We start from the raw sequence: 14992 nt of genomic DNA, 5'->3' as shown, positions 1-14992 counted from the left end.
GTCCTTTAGCACCGCCGGGGTGGCGCAGTGGTTATGGCGCTAGACTACTGTTCCCAAGGATGCAGGATCGAATCCCAGCCTCAGCAGCCGCTTTTCGATGGAGGCAAAAAGCAAGGTGCCTGTGTGCTGCGCGATGTCAGTGCACGTTAAAAGAGCCCCAGGTGGTGGAAATTTCCGGAGTCCACTACTACGGCGTCTCTCATAGCCAGAGTCTCTTTAGGACGTTAACCCCACAAACCAAACCAACCATCCTAGTCCTTTTCTGCCGTTGTGAGTCAATGCTTTCTCTGTTATTTTCCAATTTAAATTTCTCAAACATTCTTCACATAATGCTCAACTCTGAAGTTGCTATGCTTTGAAAGATGCCCAGCCCATATCCACTGTACTGCCTCGTTTGTGGTTGCCGTGGGCACCTAGTGCCAACTTTCCAACAGCTCATTTATTTCTAATCTTGACTGTACCTCTGCCTTTAGACACAAAACTGCATTCCTGAAAGTAATCCCTGGCATTATTATTCGTTTCTGCATACCCCCCCCAACACCTCATACCAGTACTTGTATCGCTACAATGCACCATGTTTCATTATCGCATCTCTTTGCCTTTTTGCCCTAACAGACTGCTTTTCCATATTCAGCCTTTCATTTACTCATGCTCAGTGATATTTGCATTCTGCCATTCTCAGTATTTCATAGCCTTCTAAGTGCCTGATCAGTTGAATTGTTGAAAACCATCAGATCAGACTTAACTGCGCTAAAACTGAAACCTACTCTCTTCATCTCTGCAAGAGTTAGCCAGACTCTACCTGCTAACAGTACATCGTCTGCATACATTAAACCGGGAGCTACTGCTCTAAGACCTTTCTGGCTAATCAGACATGTTAATACCTAGATTACTTCCTTGTAGCCTTCTTTAATATTCATCATATGAAGTTGTCATACTTGTTATCCCTTCCCATGTAATTACATTACCTCTGTATATTTCCTACCGATGCCTTCATCTTTTAATATATATGCAGGGGTGAAAGCAGGCTCGAGCATTTTAGAGCAGCTTTGGAGCAATCAAACAAGAGTTTTGGAGCATGTTTCTACAGTGAAACACCTTTGATAATTTCAGTTTTCTATTCCTGACATACAAAATTTCTCTTTTTATTCCCTTTATGCAACGTTGAGTGCTTTTGCAGACTATGCACGCACCTCTGACACAACAAAAGGCCAAAACATGTACGATGTTTAAAACACAGGCTGACCTAAGCAACATTTCGGAAGACTTGCAGCTAACGGAATGCTTGCTAATGTACTTCATAACCGAACACAAAGTTTGATCTAAAGCTTTTGTCTATTTTGACTTGATAGGCTGGATGGACACATTTACACAGTCTTGTGCATGTTCTTCGATCCTACGCCTGTGCTGATAAAATCCCAAGCAATGGACAGTAGTGCAGGATAGGTGGTACCAAAGGGTAGCGTTTTCCTCCTTCACCTTTTTTACTTAATTGCCTCCTGCCAGTAGCTCCTCATTTGTTTGTTTAAGCAGTGCTAGAGTTCCAGTTCTATTAGATGGCAATCTGTATGGCCTTCCCACACCTTTGGGAAGTTTTCTAGTGATTAGCACCTTTAGCACCCTACAACGATTAGAGTATGCTTTTGTCTGATATAGGCCTGACACGCTTGTCACTGGCAAAGACGCTCGATGATGAAGTATGTGCTTGTTTTTAAAGCAAGAGCATTAGAAGAGCTTGTGTACTTTTTTACCTAAATTTGATAATAAAAAATTGCAGCAATCAGTTTGGAGCAATTGGAGCAGCTGTCCACCCCTGTATATGTTCCACAGGAGTTCTTTGTTTATGTATGCATTGCTTATGTCCAGGAAGGCTAAATACAGAGGTCTGCTTTCTATCCTAGCTATTTCTATACATTGTGTGGCTCCTCATCAAAGCGTTTACAACTTCTAAACCCATTCTGAAGCTCTCAGAGTGTCATATTTCTACTAGAGGTTTGTAAATATTGGAGCAGTCACATCGCTTCTGAATACAGTACATACCCTTGTTAATCCAGCCTTCAAGACACCAGAAAAAAAAAAAAATGTCCAAATTTACCAAAAGTTTGAATGATTAAATGGGACTGAAAAAACTGCCAAAAATCGTTCGCAGTACTTTTATCTGGTGAGCACCTGCACGTTGTTTGTCTGTGTTCGGGATGAAATCGGAGGGAGAACATGTTTTTTCTTCGTTTCGTAAAGCACTTCGCTCTGTGTACACTATCTTGAAGGTCCCTGTTTGCAAAAAGCCCTGCTGAGTTTTCAGGATGCTTCACTGCACAGTCAACGTGATGAAGCATTGCGGTGAAGCGCACTGTGTGGAGTTTGGGAAGAGCGATGTGGTACTAGAAGAAACACACAATCGCCTGTGTCAATCGTCCCACCTCGTGTGCATCCTTATGCCGTCTGAGTGCGCTCTTTTCAGAAGCTACAGCACTTACCTTGTTTACTGTGCTATAAAGAAACCCCAAATAAACTTCACTTCGTTTCACATCAACCAGATGTCATGACAAAACTGTTTCAAGGCAAAAGCACTTACCTATGTTCTGAATGCCACCATGCACACCTGACCTTGAAACTCGACTGTTTTAATGATTTTGTGAATGCCAGGCACTGAAGGTAGATTGACCGGTACTGTTTCAACACCTTGGTCAGTAACTCTCAATTGTCAGCACATCGCTCCATTCTTCGATGTGGCAGTTGCTCGAAAGGAAGGTCTGCACCTTGTGACTTTTTTTAGGTTGTGCCATACCTACCTGTCTTTGCAGACATAATACAATGGGCACAGATAAAATATATATGTAACCGTGTTGTGGTGAACAGTTTCCGATTTTGCCACCTCTTCATGCAGGTTTAATTTATGTTAGAAGCATAAGCTCTTACACCTCGAGCCAGTGAGTGCTGTTTAGAAGTGCTATGGTGGAAACACATGGTACAATTGAAATAAAAGCTAATTCTGTTCACTGCATTGAAATTTAAAGCATTTTCACTACACTGCTTTGAAGTTGCGTGCTGCCAACACTGAAAAGCATCGGCTTCAGTTTCGATATCCCGGAGACTTTTCAATGACCTCTTGGTGCTGGCGAGGCGCAAAAATGAGTAAACTTGATTTTGTAGCAGCACATAGCAGGATTGGACATTTGGCACAGTTGGGCAGAATTGGTGCAGCAGTTCCATTGCCACTTCAACTATGCAAATGATTGCATGACAAGTCAGAAAATGCATCAATACCTTTACAACAGCACACAATATCTCCAGGTCACCAATGACACTTGCTCAATAGGTAAGGTATGGAGAGGGCTGAAGAACTTACTACTTGGTAAACTTTGGTTTAGTTTTGTAGGGTTTAACGTCCTAAAGCGACACAGGCTATGAGAGACGCCGTAGTGGAGGACTCCAGAAATTTCGACCACCTGGGGTTCTTTAACGTGCACCGGCATCGCACAACACACGAGCGCCTTGCTTTTCGCCTCCATCGAAAGCGGCCGCCGAGGCCGGGATTCGTTCCTGCATCCTTAGGAAAAGTAGTCAAGCTTCATAACCACTGCACCATCCCGGCGGGGCACTTTGTTAACTTTGGGCACTTTGTAAACTTTCAAGAGTAAGCAATGCATCATGCTGCAGAAAAGAACAGAAGCAAAGTTTCCCTTTTATTTTTATTGTGTACTAAGCAGGGCTAATAATCCAGTTTGGCCATCCTGACATGCACAAGAGGTGATCATATTGCTTCTAAATGTTAAACTCAAGGCTACAATGGTACAAAGAACTGTCTACATATAGCCCCTCAGGACAACTTTTTGACAGCTAAAGGCACATACACAGCAACAAATTAGAACCAGCAATTAGCCTATATTACTGAACAAGCTGGTTACCAAAAATATTGCATTGCAAAGGAAAACTTTAGAACTATAAAAAACGCTAAGGAACACCTGCCCTGTGCTATGCACAGTAGCAGTGAAACACTGCAGCTTAACAGTGCAAAGGCAAAACTCTATTAACACAATTGCTTGCTTAGCTGCCAGGAACAATACATGGACATTATGAATGTCTTAAAGTGAGAATGTATGACTTCATGTGTTCATCATTCTTGAAAATCACACATCCCAGCCCTGTTACTAAGCAAGTGTCCAGGGCTGTATGTCACCGGGCAGAAAAAAATGATGCATCTGGATGCAGATCACTCACCTAGTCAGGTACAGCTGCTGCTACTTGAAAACTTTGGTCTGCCAGATCAGGCAGTACCTATGGGCAGAGCTACAAGAGCCAACTTTGCTGAGCAGCACAATAAGTGCATCTTGGTGCAAATGGCCTCAAGTAATTATTGCGAATAAGTGCACATTATGCCACCAAAAATCCTGCCAGGTATTTGTCCAAGTAAGCATGGAGCCATCCAGAATAAACATATTGAGGTGTGGGGAAGGGGGGCGGGGGCAATGACAATAGTGCTTAACACAATCAAACCTGGATACATCAAATTCACAGCAAATTCAATAATATACAAGACTTCATACATCTGCAATAAGTTTGAAAAATATAACAAGGTGCTGAAGCTAGTTTTAACATTGCGCTGTAAAGTGTAAATGAACAAAAGTACACAACACAGTGCACACCTATCACTCGGTCCAGAGTGTGCACTGGTATTTCAGTATTCCCTGCAATCTGTGGCAGACAGCTGCTTGAGCAAAAGTCACTCAATAGTGCGGATTGTGGATTAATTACTACTGGCAGGCAGCAATTATCTAACCAGCGCCGTTTCTTGCACTGTCCCCCCCCCCACTTTTTTTTTCTATTTTCATGTTCATCTTGGAGATTCTTCATTTTTCACAGGTTGCACAAAAACTGCACAAAGTTGTCTGAAGCTAAGTGATGACCATATTTCTATATTGCCATTAAAAGCCTCTAATCTAGCCCTCGCATATAACAACTCAACATGAAAGTAACAATATAAACACTCAAGAAAGTAACCTCTCACAAAAAGCCATGGAGCAATGCACTACTTGACAAAGAAATATGCCACTGTAACACATCTGTCTAATGCATGCAATATTTGAAGGGCTGCTTGTACCATTACAGTAATACTGATTTGAAGTATTCAGGTTTGACATGAGCAGGTCTCGCACTACACTGCTCTTTGTAGTTTCTTTTTACATATACAGAATGATACATCACACATCCATATGACAACAAACTGACAGCATGAAATGTGATGAAGTTTCACATATCTTTCAGTAAAGCTCAAAAGGTTTCTTTCCATAACTTGAAGCAGCCTAGCTAAATGACGCCACGGATCTCATGTTTAGCACAAAATAGCTTTTGCAAGTAATGACAATACAAGTAAGGCACAAGGTACGGAAACCAATCTTTGCATGAAAAACATACCCAAGCCAGCATTTTTATATTTACTGCCAATGCGATTAGGTCAATAATCACTATCTCAATTTCTGTAGCACTTGCCAGCTTAGCTATAATAATGGGAAATTCTATAAATAACACTGCTTTTAAAATTATACCGGCTGTCTGGTAAAAAGGTTAAGAGCATGACAACATTTAGCACAATGCTTCTCCAGAACACAAAAATTCATAACATAGCCTAAATCAAAAAACACAATAATCAGCATGCAGTACTACTGCTATATGCTTTCATCACCTCCAAAACAAACTTGCTGGCAATGGTCCAGGGGCAGAAGTTCAAGCAAAACCTAACTGCTTCCTATGCACGTTGACAAATTATAAACACCTGTTATGGTGGCTGCAAAAGTAAAATCAATGTATGAACAGTCCATGGACAAAAGACCACTGAAAAACAATAAGACAAAAGTGTGTCAAGCAACCTTTAGAGCCTTATACCCAGTGTAACCAGCCATAGCCAGTAAGCCTTAAAGCTCTCCATAAAGCAAAATACATACCCACATTTGACACATGCACAAGAAAATTACGAGAAACTGCTGCTGATGGCCTTTGATGAACAAACATCAAAACACCAAAACGAGACAATCTAGATACAGTTCCACTGTCACAGCGAAAGCACGTGGTATAGGTCATTTTCGGCAGTCCCGATTCACAGGAGACGAGACCTGCTTGAGCTGGTAGTGCTCACTTGTACTTGCTCATAAACTTCTGATGAAAATCCTTGAAATGCTTAAGCATTACCTGGAGTTTCTCCAACGGTGGCAGAATTGTGGTCCTGAAAAGGATACCAAAAGTGGCAGGCATTAACTGCTAACAGCTCATTGCACTCAATTAGCAGCGAACCTAGAATGATGGGATGACACACACCTGAAATGGTAGGTTCCAGGCATCTGTCCAAAACCACTGCCAGGAACAACACATACGCCAGTGTTTTCAAGTAGCTGCATCACATAGAAGAAGTCCGGTGCCTGGCCAGCAGCCTGTCCAAAAAACAAAAGCGGATACACAACAGCCAAGTCATTTCGTGCATTGACAAATCTATACACAGCAAAAGAATAATAACCTTTGCTTCTTCAATGGCCTTTTGTGGCAATGTGAACCTTGGGAATGCATACATAGCTCCAGCCACTTTGTTGCACCGAAATCCTTCAAATGAGTTAAATGTGTCAGCAACAAGTTGTGCCCGCTTCTTCAAGGAATCCAGGACAGCTGTCTTCTCCTATGACAAGATGAAGGAACAAGTTTAATGTAAACCACACAACGCAGACGAAATAATGTCTAGGATGTCTTTAGGATAATGACAGCCATGAAAGCAAGTATTCACCTTGATGAACAACTCATATGAAGGCTCACCAGGCTTCGGAGAGTTAACGACACAGTCCATGGCACACTGCAAGGAAACACAAGACCTATTTGCAGAGGCAGTGCATGTTTCACGCATTAAATCCAAAAAACACCGCCCCAAATAAATAAAATGTCAAACACAAAGTCTGCACTTACTAGAGACTTTTTTAAACACTGCATGGCCTCCTGCACTATAGATTCATAAAAACAGCTTCACTCTATTTGTCATAATAATTGATTATCCTTAGGATAATTAAAACTGACTCATTACAGAATGACAAAGCTCCTTTTAACATTCTTGACATTATTTATGCACAGCAACACATGGAAAAGGAAACCAAACATCAGTCAAAAAACAACCACTGTGTCAGTTTATGTGCTCACATTAATTATTTTTTTAATATCAGCAAGCAAACGTTCGCTGTCACTTATGTACCGGTAAGTTTCGCCCCCCTCTTCATGTCACTGGTGTATCCGCACATTCTCTGCTGTGCGTTCAAAAATTCTCTCCGGAGTGCAAAGCTAGCATGCTTGGACTTGTCACACCATCTATAGAATCGATTTAGAAGCTCATATTTTCGCCTCCATGCTGTTCGAGCACCTATATTCTGTCTCAGTAGTAGTTCCTTGCAGCACTACCAAAGCTATGATGAGTGCAGAGGCAGCGTTCTGACACTGCGGAGTGTAGTGCCAGCATAAACTGGCCGCAAAGCATATGGGATGACACGCTTTAAAGCGCACATTTGCAAAATGCTATTTCAAATTGGATTTCAACATGAACTCAATTTACATATGCTATTTCCCAAGTATGGTGTTCGCGACTCTCGCATATACTGAAATCACATTTTTAACACGGCAGCCGGCCGTCTCGCTTTGTAGTGAACACACAGTTGTTACTGGGTTTTCTGATTTGTTTGCTGCTCATAAATGCGCATCCAGTGCTCTTTTGGCCTTGTCTTACCTTCATCAACATTCGTGAGCGTTAAATTGGCTTTATTTTATATTCTTACAGAATACAAAATTCCTACAGGCCTAAAGAAGAAAGTCTGTTCAGTCATGAAAGTTCAGAAAACCAGACGGCAGCACTATATAGGCTGAAGTTGCCACCGCGGCTTTGTTTGCGTACAATAAACTAAAAATCGAGATGTAACGAACAGCGTAACGATACTCAAATGGCTATTCAAAAACATGATTGTTGCCTCAAGGTTTTCTACATAGAGAGGATCATTACATTCTTTTACGACACAAAAGCAGACACAACACGGAGCACGCTTAACGATCCCACATGATCGGCTCCTAGCTTCCACAGTGCTGCAAGGAAGTGGTGAAATAGGGTATATATTGAGTGTGGAGTGACTGAGCCCACCCTTTTCTGCAGGGGGGAGTGGGGCGGGGTCACGCCATGCACATTTCGAGTACAAAGGTTGTGCTGCTATCTGCCACAGCTTTGCAGGTTCTTTAATTCTGTTGCCGTATCTGCTACGTCGCATCATGTTCAGGTGCGTGCGCCGTTGCCTCTAGAAACATGCCTGGTTTGCTGCCCTCGCTCATTCGCCCTTATCAGCAGCAAACAAAGCGGTTGTATTCTCTCTCCATCTCTCTGGCATTTTCTTTTTCATAACTTGACATTTCTATGTGTTCTGTGGACCACTTAAAGTGCTCCCTCCGTGCATGCAAATGCTTTAGGATGGTTGACTGACTGTGCAGTACTTTCGACTACGTACAGGAGCGGTGGCTCTTCCGATTCCCATTACAAGCAGACCTCGGATTCCAGTGGCATAGCCAGAAATATGCTTTAGGGGGCGTTACATGCAACTGGTTGAAAAAAAAAAATGGGGGAAAGCATGAAAGTGCAGCGTTAAGAAAATTTCGAGGGGAGGAGGTTCTGACAGCAAACTCCCACCCCATGGCTACACCACTGTCCGATTCTGAGGATTCTAAAATGTGCCCTTTCTGTCAGCTGTTAATTGTATCGTGATCATAATCCAAAACAAATCGCTAATTTCGTTCCCCAACATTCTCGGTCAAGTAAAAAACAGTCGACAGCGAAAGGGTTAAGGGGGGATGCAGGGCTAAAATCGCGATTTTAAAAGAAAAAAACTTGTTTTTTATTTTTTGCTATTTTGGATCCAGCATTTATCAAAGAAGCTTCTCACCAATTTTGGTAGTCATCAGCGCCGTAGAAAATAATAAAATGAATTTTTTTCGTGAGGTGGTGGAGCGCGTTCGCTGCCGAAAGCGCCTATGAACGCTGCTTTCAACGCGCGGCCGCAAAGCGGGCAAGAAACTGAACGCGGAGTGGAACGCCACATTAGAAAGTTTGTTTTTCGCACTTTCTAGCCAAAGATGACCCGCTATCGAGAGTACAGCGCACAATTAAAAAAAAACAAAAATGGAAAGCCTTATTTTGGGCCGGGCAAATGCGGATTGGCTGGAAAACCGAAACTGAAGTTTGGATTGGCCGAAACAAGACAAGTGACCTTCGAACGCTGTTTTTGCGCCAAAAGTAGCCTGGCTAACCAGACTGCTTTAGTAAGTTCGATGCTGCTTGTTATCTTTCTTGCGCTTCTGCAAGTTTGTTGCGATCAGTGAGTGGTTGATGGTGGAATAGGAACATGCCTGCAACAAAGTCTTCGACGCGGAGAAGCTTTGGGAAGCGAAAACGCTCCACAACAGTGAGAGGCCGAAGCAGCGCTGGTCGACCGCGGACAAGTGAGTGTCCCCCTTTGTGTTTGCCGGGTCCATTCATGCTGCCGGCGCCCGATGTGAGCACTTTGATCTCCGATGATAGTTCGTCATCTGCGGAAACGACAACTGGTTCTGCTGAAGGTACTGAGTGCCAACTGACAACTTTTGAACGGAAGATTGCGCTGCTTTGCCAGGGACATGATTACGACAACGCGATCGAGGAAACTCTGGAGCTGAGCGGGTATCGTTTCGTGAAAGTTACAGCCATCAAGGCTTTGGTATCATCGCTTCTGTGCCCGCATTGTCACGGACAGTCTATAGGCTTGGAAGAAACCGGTGTGGGTGCTAATCTACAGTTTGTTGTGATGTGTAGTCGGTGTGGTGATGTGAAAAAAACTGCACACAGCCCTCTTGTGAACTCTAGCCGGCAGCCTGAGCTCTCGCTTCGCCTTGTAGTTGCTAGCCGTAACTGCGGCATCAACTACAAATCTATGGCAAGCTTTTTTGCGGGCATGGATGCGCCTGTGCCCATGCACCACAAGACGTACCAGGCAGTTGCGGATAAAGTGCACCGAGCTGCGATGAAAGCTGCCTGTGATGTGATGCGTGAAGCCGGGATCGCTGTGAGAGCGAACAACTCCGTTGCTAGCAGCAACGAACTTCTGGATGTGTGCGTGAGTTACGACGGCACTTGGCACAAACGCGGCCACACCTCGCATTTTGGGCTCGGTGTTGTAATTGAGCTAGAAACGGGGTTGGTGCTGGATTTTTCTGTGCAGTCCAACTATTGCCATGGCTGCAACTATGGTCCCAGTGCAGGTGAGGATGAACATTCCGATTGGAGAAAAGCACACAATGAGGTCTGCCAGAAGAATTTCACTGGATCGTCTAACGCGATGGAAGTTCAAGCCGCAGGCATCATATTCAGTCGCTCTAAGGAGATTCACAACTTGCAGTACACAACAGTGCTCTGCGATGGGGACAGCAAATCGTTCCTGCATGTCTCCAGTCTAGAGCTGTATGACAAAGATATCGTAAAAGAGGATTGTATAAACCACGTCGCTAAACGTGTTTATGCTGGAATTGAAAAAATAAAAAAGACGAAGAAAGGTCTAGGAGGCAAGGGGAAGCTGACGCAAAATACTGTAAAAAAAACTAACTGCTTACTATGCCTCTGCCCTAAAAGACAATGCTCCAGATGTGAAAAAAATGCAGCGAGGAGTACTAGCGACACTCTTCCACTCCTACTCAACTGACGAAGTCCCGCGACATGACGCTTGCCCTCATGGGGAGGACTCCTGGTGTCACTACAATCGTGACAAAGCGTTAGTAGAAGCCGGGAAGCCATCAGTGCCAAGACCCCACCGTCCAGCTTTCAGCAGAGACATCGCCAAAGAGCTTGTGCCTCTCTACAACAGGCTTAGTAAGCCGGAGCTTCTTGCACGATGTGCAAGAATGCAAACGCAGAATGCAAACGAGTCATTCAATGCGCTAGTATGGAAGAGGTGCCCGAAGACCGAATTTGCTTCTTTGAAGACAGTGGAAACTGCAGCGGCCTTGGCTGTGTTGGAATTTAATGAAGGTGCACGCGGCATCAGGAGAGTGCTCGACAAGCTCGAAATAGAATATGGAACCCAGACAAAGAGGTACGCCCAGCAGGCAACAATGGAGAGCATTTCACGAGCGCAGACAAGGGCGCTGGACAGCTGTAAAGCTGAAAAAAAGAGAAGGCGACTCGAAGCAATCGCCACAGAGCAGCGCCGAGTTGAAGAGGAGGGCCCTATGTATGCAGCAGGGCACTTTGATTAATTATTTTTGGTCCGAAAATTAAACAGCATGTTCCGAAATGTTTGAACTCATTTTTCTAAGTTCGCACTTTTTACGAAAACACAACCTTAGGAAAACTATCATTTTCAAACTCTTTCGCTATAAGCAGCTTTCAAGGTGGTTTCTGGACTATATTTTTGTCGGGAACAAGATAAGGCACTTTTTAGATCACTAATTACTCTCCAAGTTAAAAAAAATTGAGATATCTGACATACAATGACAGCAAAAAAAAATGAAGTTTGTTCTCCAAACGCAGAAATTTTTACAAAAATGCCGTAAAAAGCCCGGAATTCTCCTTATCCTGCACGATGAACTATCTAGAAGGTATTCAATCACAAAAAATTAGTATATCTTCATTGTTTTTGAAATGATAGTTTTCCTAAGCTGACACACTTCTTTGTTCAGTATAGCAGCTACAAGTTATTACCTATTTGTGCTAGGGCAATGAAATTTAGAACATATTCTAATAAGAGGAAGGTAAGCCACTCCAGAAAATTTTATGAAAATTGGTACAGCCGTTCAAAAGTTGACCCTTTAGCCTAGCATCCCCCCTTAAGCAAAACCCATCCATTTTATCCACCATTCAGCATACATAAACTTTTCATGCAGTAACAAATTAACATACCACGACACCACCATTAGCAAACTGCTTTCATTAGCACAGCATGTTTTTGTCACTAGTTTTTAACCTCATTCTGTTTCCAGGCGTCCTAAGCCATCATATTTCTGCTGCTGTCTGTTTTCCCATTGAGAGGATAACGCGCCTCGAGCAATTCAAGCACATTGCCACCACTTCCGTTTCAATCATTAGTGAAACCCACGAGGCTATCATGAATGCAGTGGAGCTGTCACGCTTGTCCTCCTTTCATTAATGAGAAGCTTGCGAGGAACCATCAGCAGGCTATCAAAGGAGACTCCGAGAAGCCACAAATGACTCGAGCAGCAGAAAGATGTGGATCACCTTATCCCAGTCTCCTTTATCTAAACATTTCGACAGGTGGCAGATGTACAGTACTGTGCATTTTTATTGTGAAGGCTTTAAAAAATTTCCCCATCTCAACCTTTGGTTCCTTTGCAATGAAGCTACGTATGGAGTTTGCACACTGCGTAAGCTTACAAGTTTAACAATGGCAATTAGCTGGTTTTGCAGCGGATCATACAAACACATCATAGCCTGTGCCAAGATCAAGGAACCAAAAACTGCAAACTTCGGGTTGCCACAAAAGTGGATCAGCAATCTGTTACCTGCGGGGGTCATCTGCTCTTTGTACTTCTCTCTCTCTTTTTTCTTTTTTTTGCAAACAACAGGTAGCCCCACCGCCACTTTTTTGGCGGCAGTCCAGCGTTGGTGACATTTAGTTGTTCAATCGCAGTGCAGACAATACGTTAAAATGACTCGTGGCCACAACAGGTAAATACCATAGTCAACCTTGCTACCAGAGAATAGTTACCACGATGTGCAAGCCCTGTGCACAGTTTTACTATAAACAAACCAGTGGCTGAGACGAGAAAATGTGCGCTGCTAATGTATGCTGCTAGTGGCAGCAAGTTGTCTAGGGAAGTATATTTTCTGCTGATTCTGCTGGCATTCTTACGAAGAAACGGCACGTTCGCTGAAATTTTATGACCTGTGTCAGCAATCCCCTTCATGGATCACTGCCTTGTCGTGGGGGAGGGGCTTGCGAAACTCGATGAAGTCGTGAGCTCTGCTGTGAAGGGCCACCCAAGATAGACAGGTGACGGCAGAGAGTTCTGACAAAATGTGGTTCACTATAGAAGGTAATGGCAACCCACTCCAGTATTTCCTGCCAAAAAAACCCTATGGCCAGTCACAATACCATTAATGATATGGCGCCGGAAGATCAGCCCCCCAGGTTGGAAGGCGTCCCACATGTTACTGGGGATGAACAAAGGGCGATTCCTAGTAGCTCCAGGACGAATGAAGCGGCTGGGCTAAAGCCAAAAGAACGCTCAGTTGTGGATATGTCTGGAAGCGACCGGAAAGTCCGATGTTGCAAGGAGATATATCACATAGCAACATGGAATGTAAGATCTATGACGCAAGGTAAACTGAATGTCGTCAAGCGAGAAATGGACAGATTGAACATTGATATCTTGGGTATCAGCGAGCTCAAGTGGACCGGAATGGGAGAATTTAACTCCGGCGACAATTATGTCTTTTATTGTGGGCACGAATACAAGAGAAGGAATGGGGTCGCTCTCATAGTAAACAGGAGAATGGGCAAAGCAGTGCTAGGGTACAACCCCAAAAACGACCGAATGATTTCACTTCGAATCCAAGGTCACCCTTTCAACATAACAGTTATCCAAGTCTATGCACCGACCACTACTGCTAAGAAGCTGACATTGAGAGATTTTATGCGGGCCTACAATGCCTTTTAGACCGCGCCCCATCATCAGACGTCGTTTTTTTCATAGGAGACTGGAATGCTAAGGTCGGGAGTGAAGAAATATCCGGAGTTATAGGCAAGTTCGGTCTTGGAGAGCCAAATGAAGCTGGGCAGAGGCTAGTAGAGTTTTGTCAAGAAAACAACCTGACCATAGCGAATACTCATTTTCAACAGCACAAAAGGGGCCTGTACACATGGACTTCACCGGACGGTCTGTATAGGAATCAGATCGATTATACTCTTTGCCGGCAGAGATGGAGAAGCGCTATACAAGCAGTAAAAACAAGGCCTGGGGCCGATTGTGGCACCGATTATCAGCTTCTTGTTGCCAAAATTAAGCTTCGATTGAGGAAAACGCAGAAAACTAGAAGGCCTTTCAGGTATGATCTGGATCAAATTCCATTAGAATATGCTGTGGAAGTGAGGAATCGATTTCAAGAATTAGATCTAGAAGACAGAGAGCCCGAAGAGACGTGGACTGATGTTCGTGATATAATACAAGAAGTTGCTACTAAGGTAGTTCCAAAGCAAAAGAAATTCAAGAAAGCAAGCTGGTTATCTGAAGAGGCTTTGCAAGTTGAGGAAAGGAGGATGGCAAAAGTTATGGGGGAAAGAGAAAGATGCAAGGTTCTCAATGCGGATTTTCAGAAAAAAGCAAGGAGAGATAAGAATGCCTTCCTGAACATACAGTGCCAAGCAGTTGAGGACAACAGCCAATTAAGGAACACAAGAGCTCTGTATAAGACAAAGATATCAAAGGAAGCTTCTGTGCTAAGCTGGGCGTGATAAAGGACAAACGAGGCAAGGACCTCACTGAAGCCTCAGAGATAAAGAAGAGGTGGCAGGAATACACAGAAGAACTGTACAAGAAGGACCCGAATGTGCAAACCCAACATGAGACGGTTGTGATTACCGATCTCGAGCCGGGCATCCTGAAGAGTGAAGTTGAATGGGCCTTAGCCAGCCTTGCTAAGAACAAAGCTAGCGGAATTGATGGCATTCCAGCTGAGTTGCTTCAAAACCTCAACCATGACGCTGTTAACATTCTGCATACATTATGTCAGAAGATTTGGACAACCCTGCAGCGGCCACAGGATTGGAGGAGGTCAGTTTACATCCCCATTCCAAAGAAAGGCAGTGCCAAAGATTGTTCCAACTACCACACGATCGTGCTTATTTCGCATGCTAGCAAGGTGATGTTGAAAATCCTCCAAGGTAGGCTGCAGCAGTATGTGGATCGGGAGCTTCCGGACGTGCAAGCTGGGTTTCGCAAGGGC

At 43.7% G+C, this 14992-nt stretch overlaps 1 protein-coding gene across 3 annotated transcripts in view; it reads right to left on the bottom strand.

The window, feature by feature from the left end:
- Positions 1–3674: 3674 nt before the first annotated feature.
- Positions 3675–14992, bottom strand: part of LOC146205216 (alanine aminotransferase 2) — a 55012-nt gene continuing 43694 nt past the window's right edge. For all 3 annotated transcript variants that reach the window (XM_084589923.1, XM_084589921.1, XM_084589922.1), the window contains exons 10-13: positions 6770–6835; positions 6509–6664; positions 6313–6425; positions 3675–6220 (exon numbers count right to left, since the gene is read on the bottom strand). In XM_084589923.1, coding sequence (XP_084446049.1) covers positions 6130–6220; positions 6313–6425; positions 6509–6664; positions 6770–6835 — 426 coding nt within the window. In that variant the 3' untranslated portion in view covers positions 3675–6129. The remainder of the gene's footprint in view (positions 6221–6312; positions 6426–6508; positions 6665–6769; positions 6836–14992) is intronic.

The sequence above is a fragment of the Amblyomma maculatum genome, chromosome 1 (assembly GCF_055883805.1).
Source record: "Amblyomma maculatum isolate TAMU_Amacu chromosome 1, ASM5588380v1, whole genome shotgun sequence".
NCBI lineage: Eukaryota > Metazoa > Arthropoda > Arachnida > Ixodida > Ixodidae > Amblyomma > Amblyomma maculatum.
The sequence above is the reverse complement of the archived record's forward strand: the minus strand, read 5'-3'. Positions and strand labels throughout refer to the sequence as shown.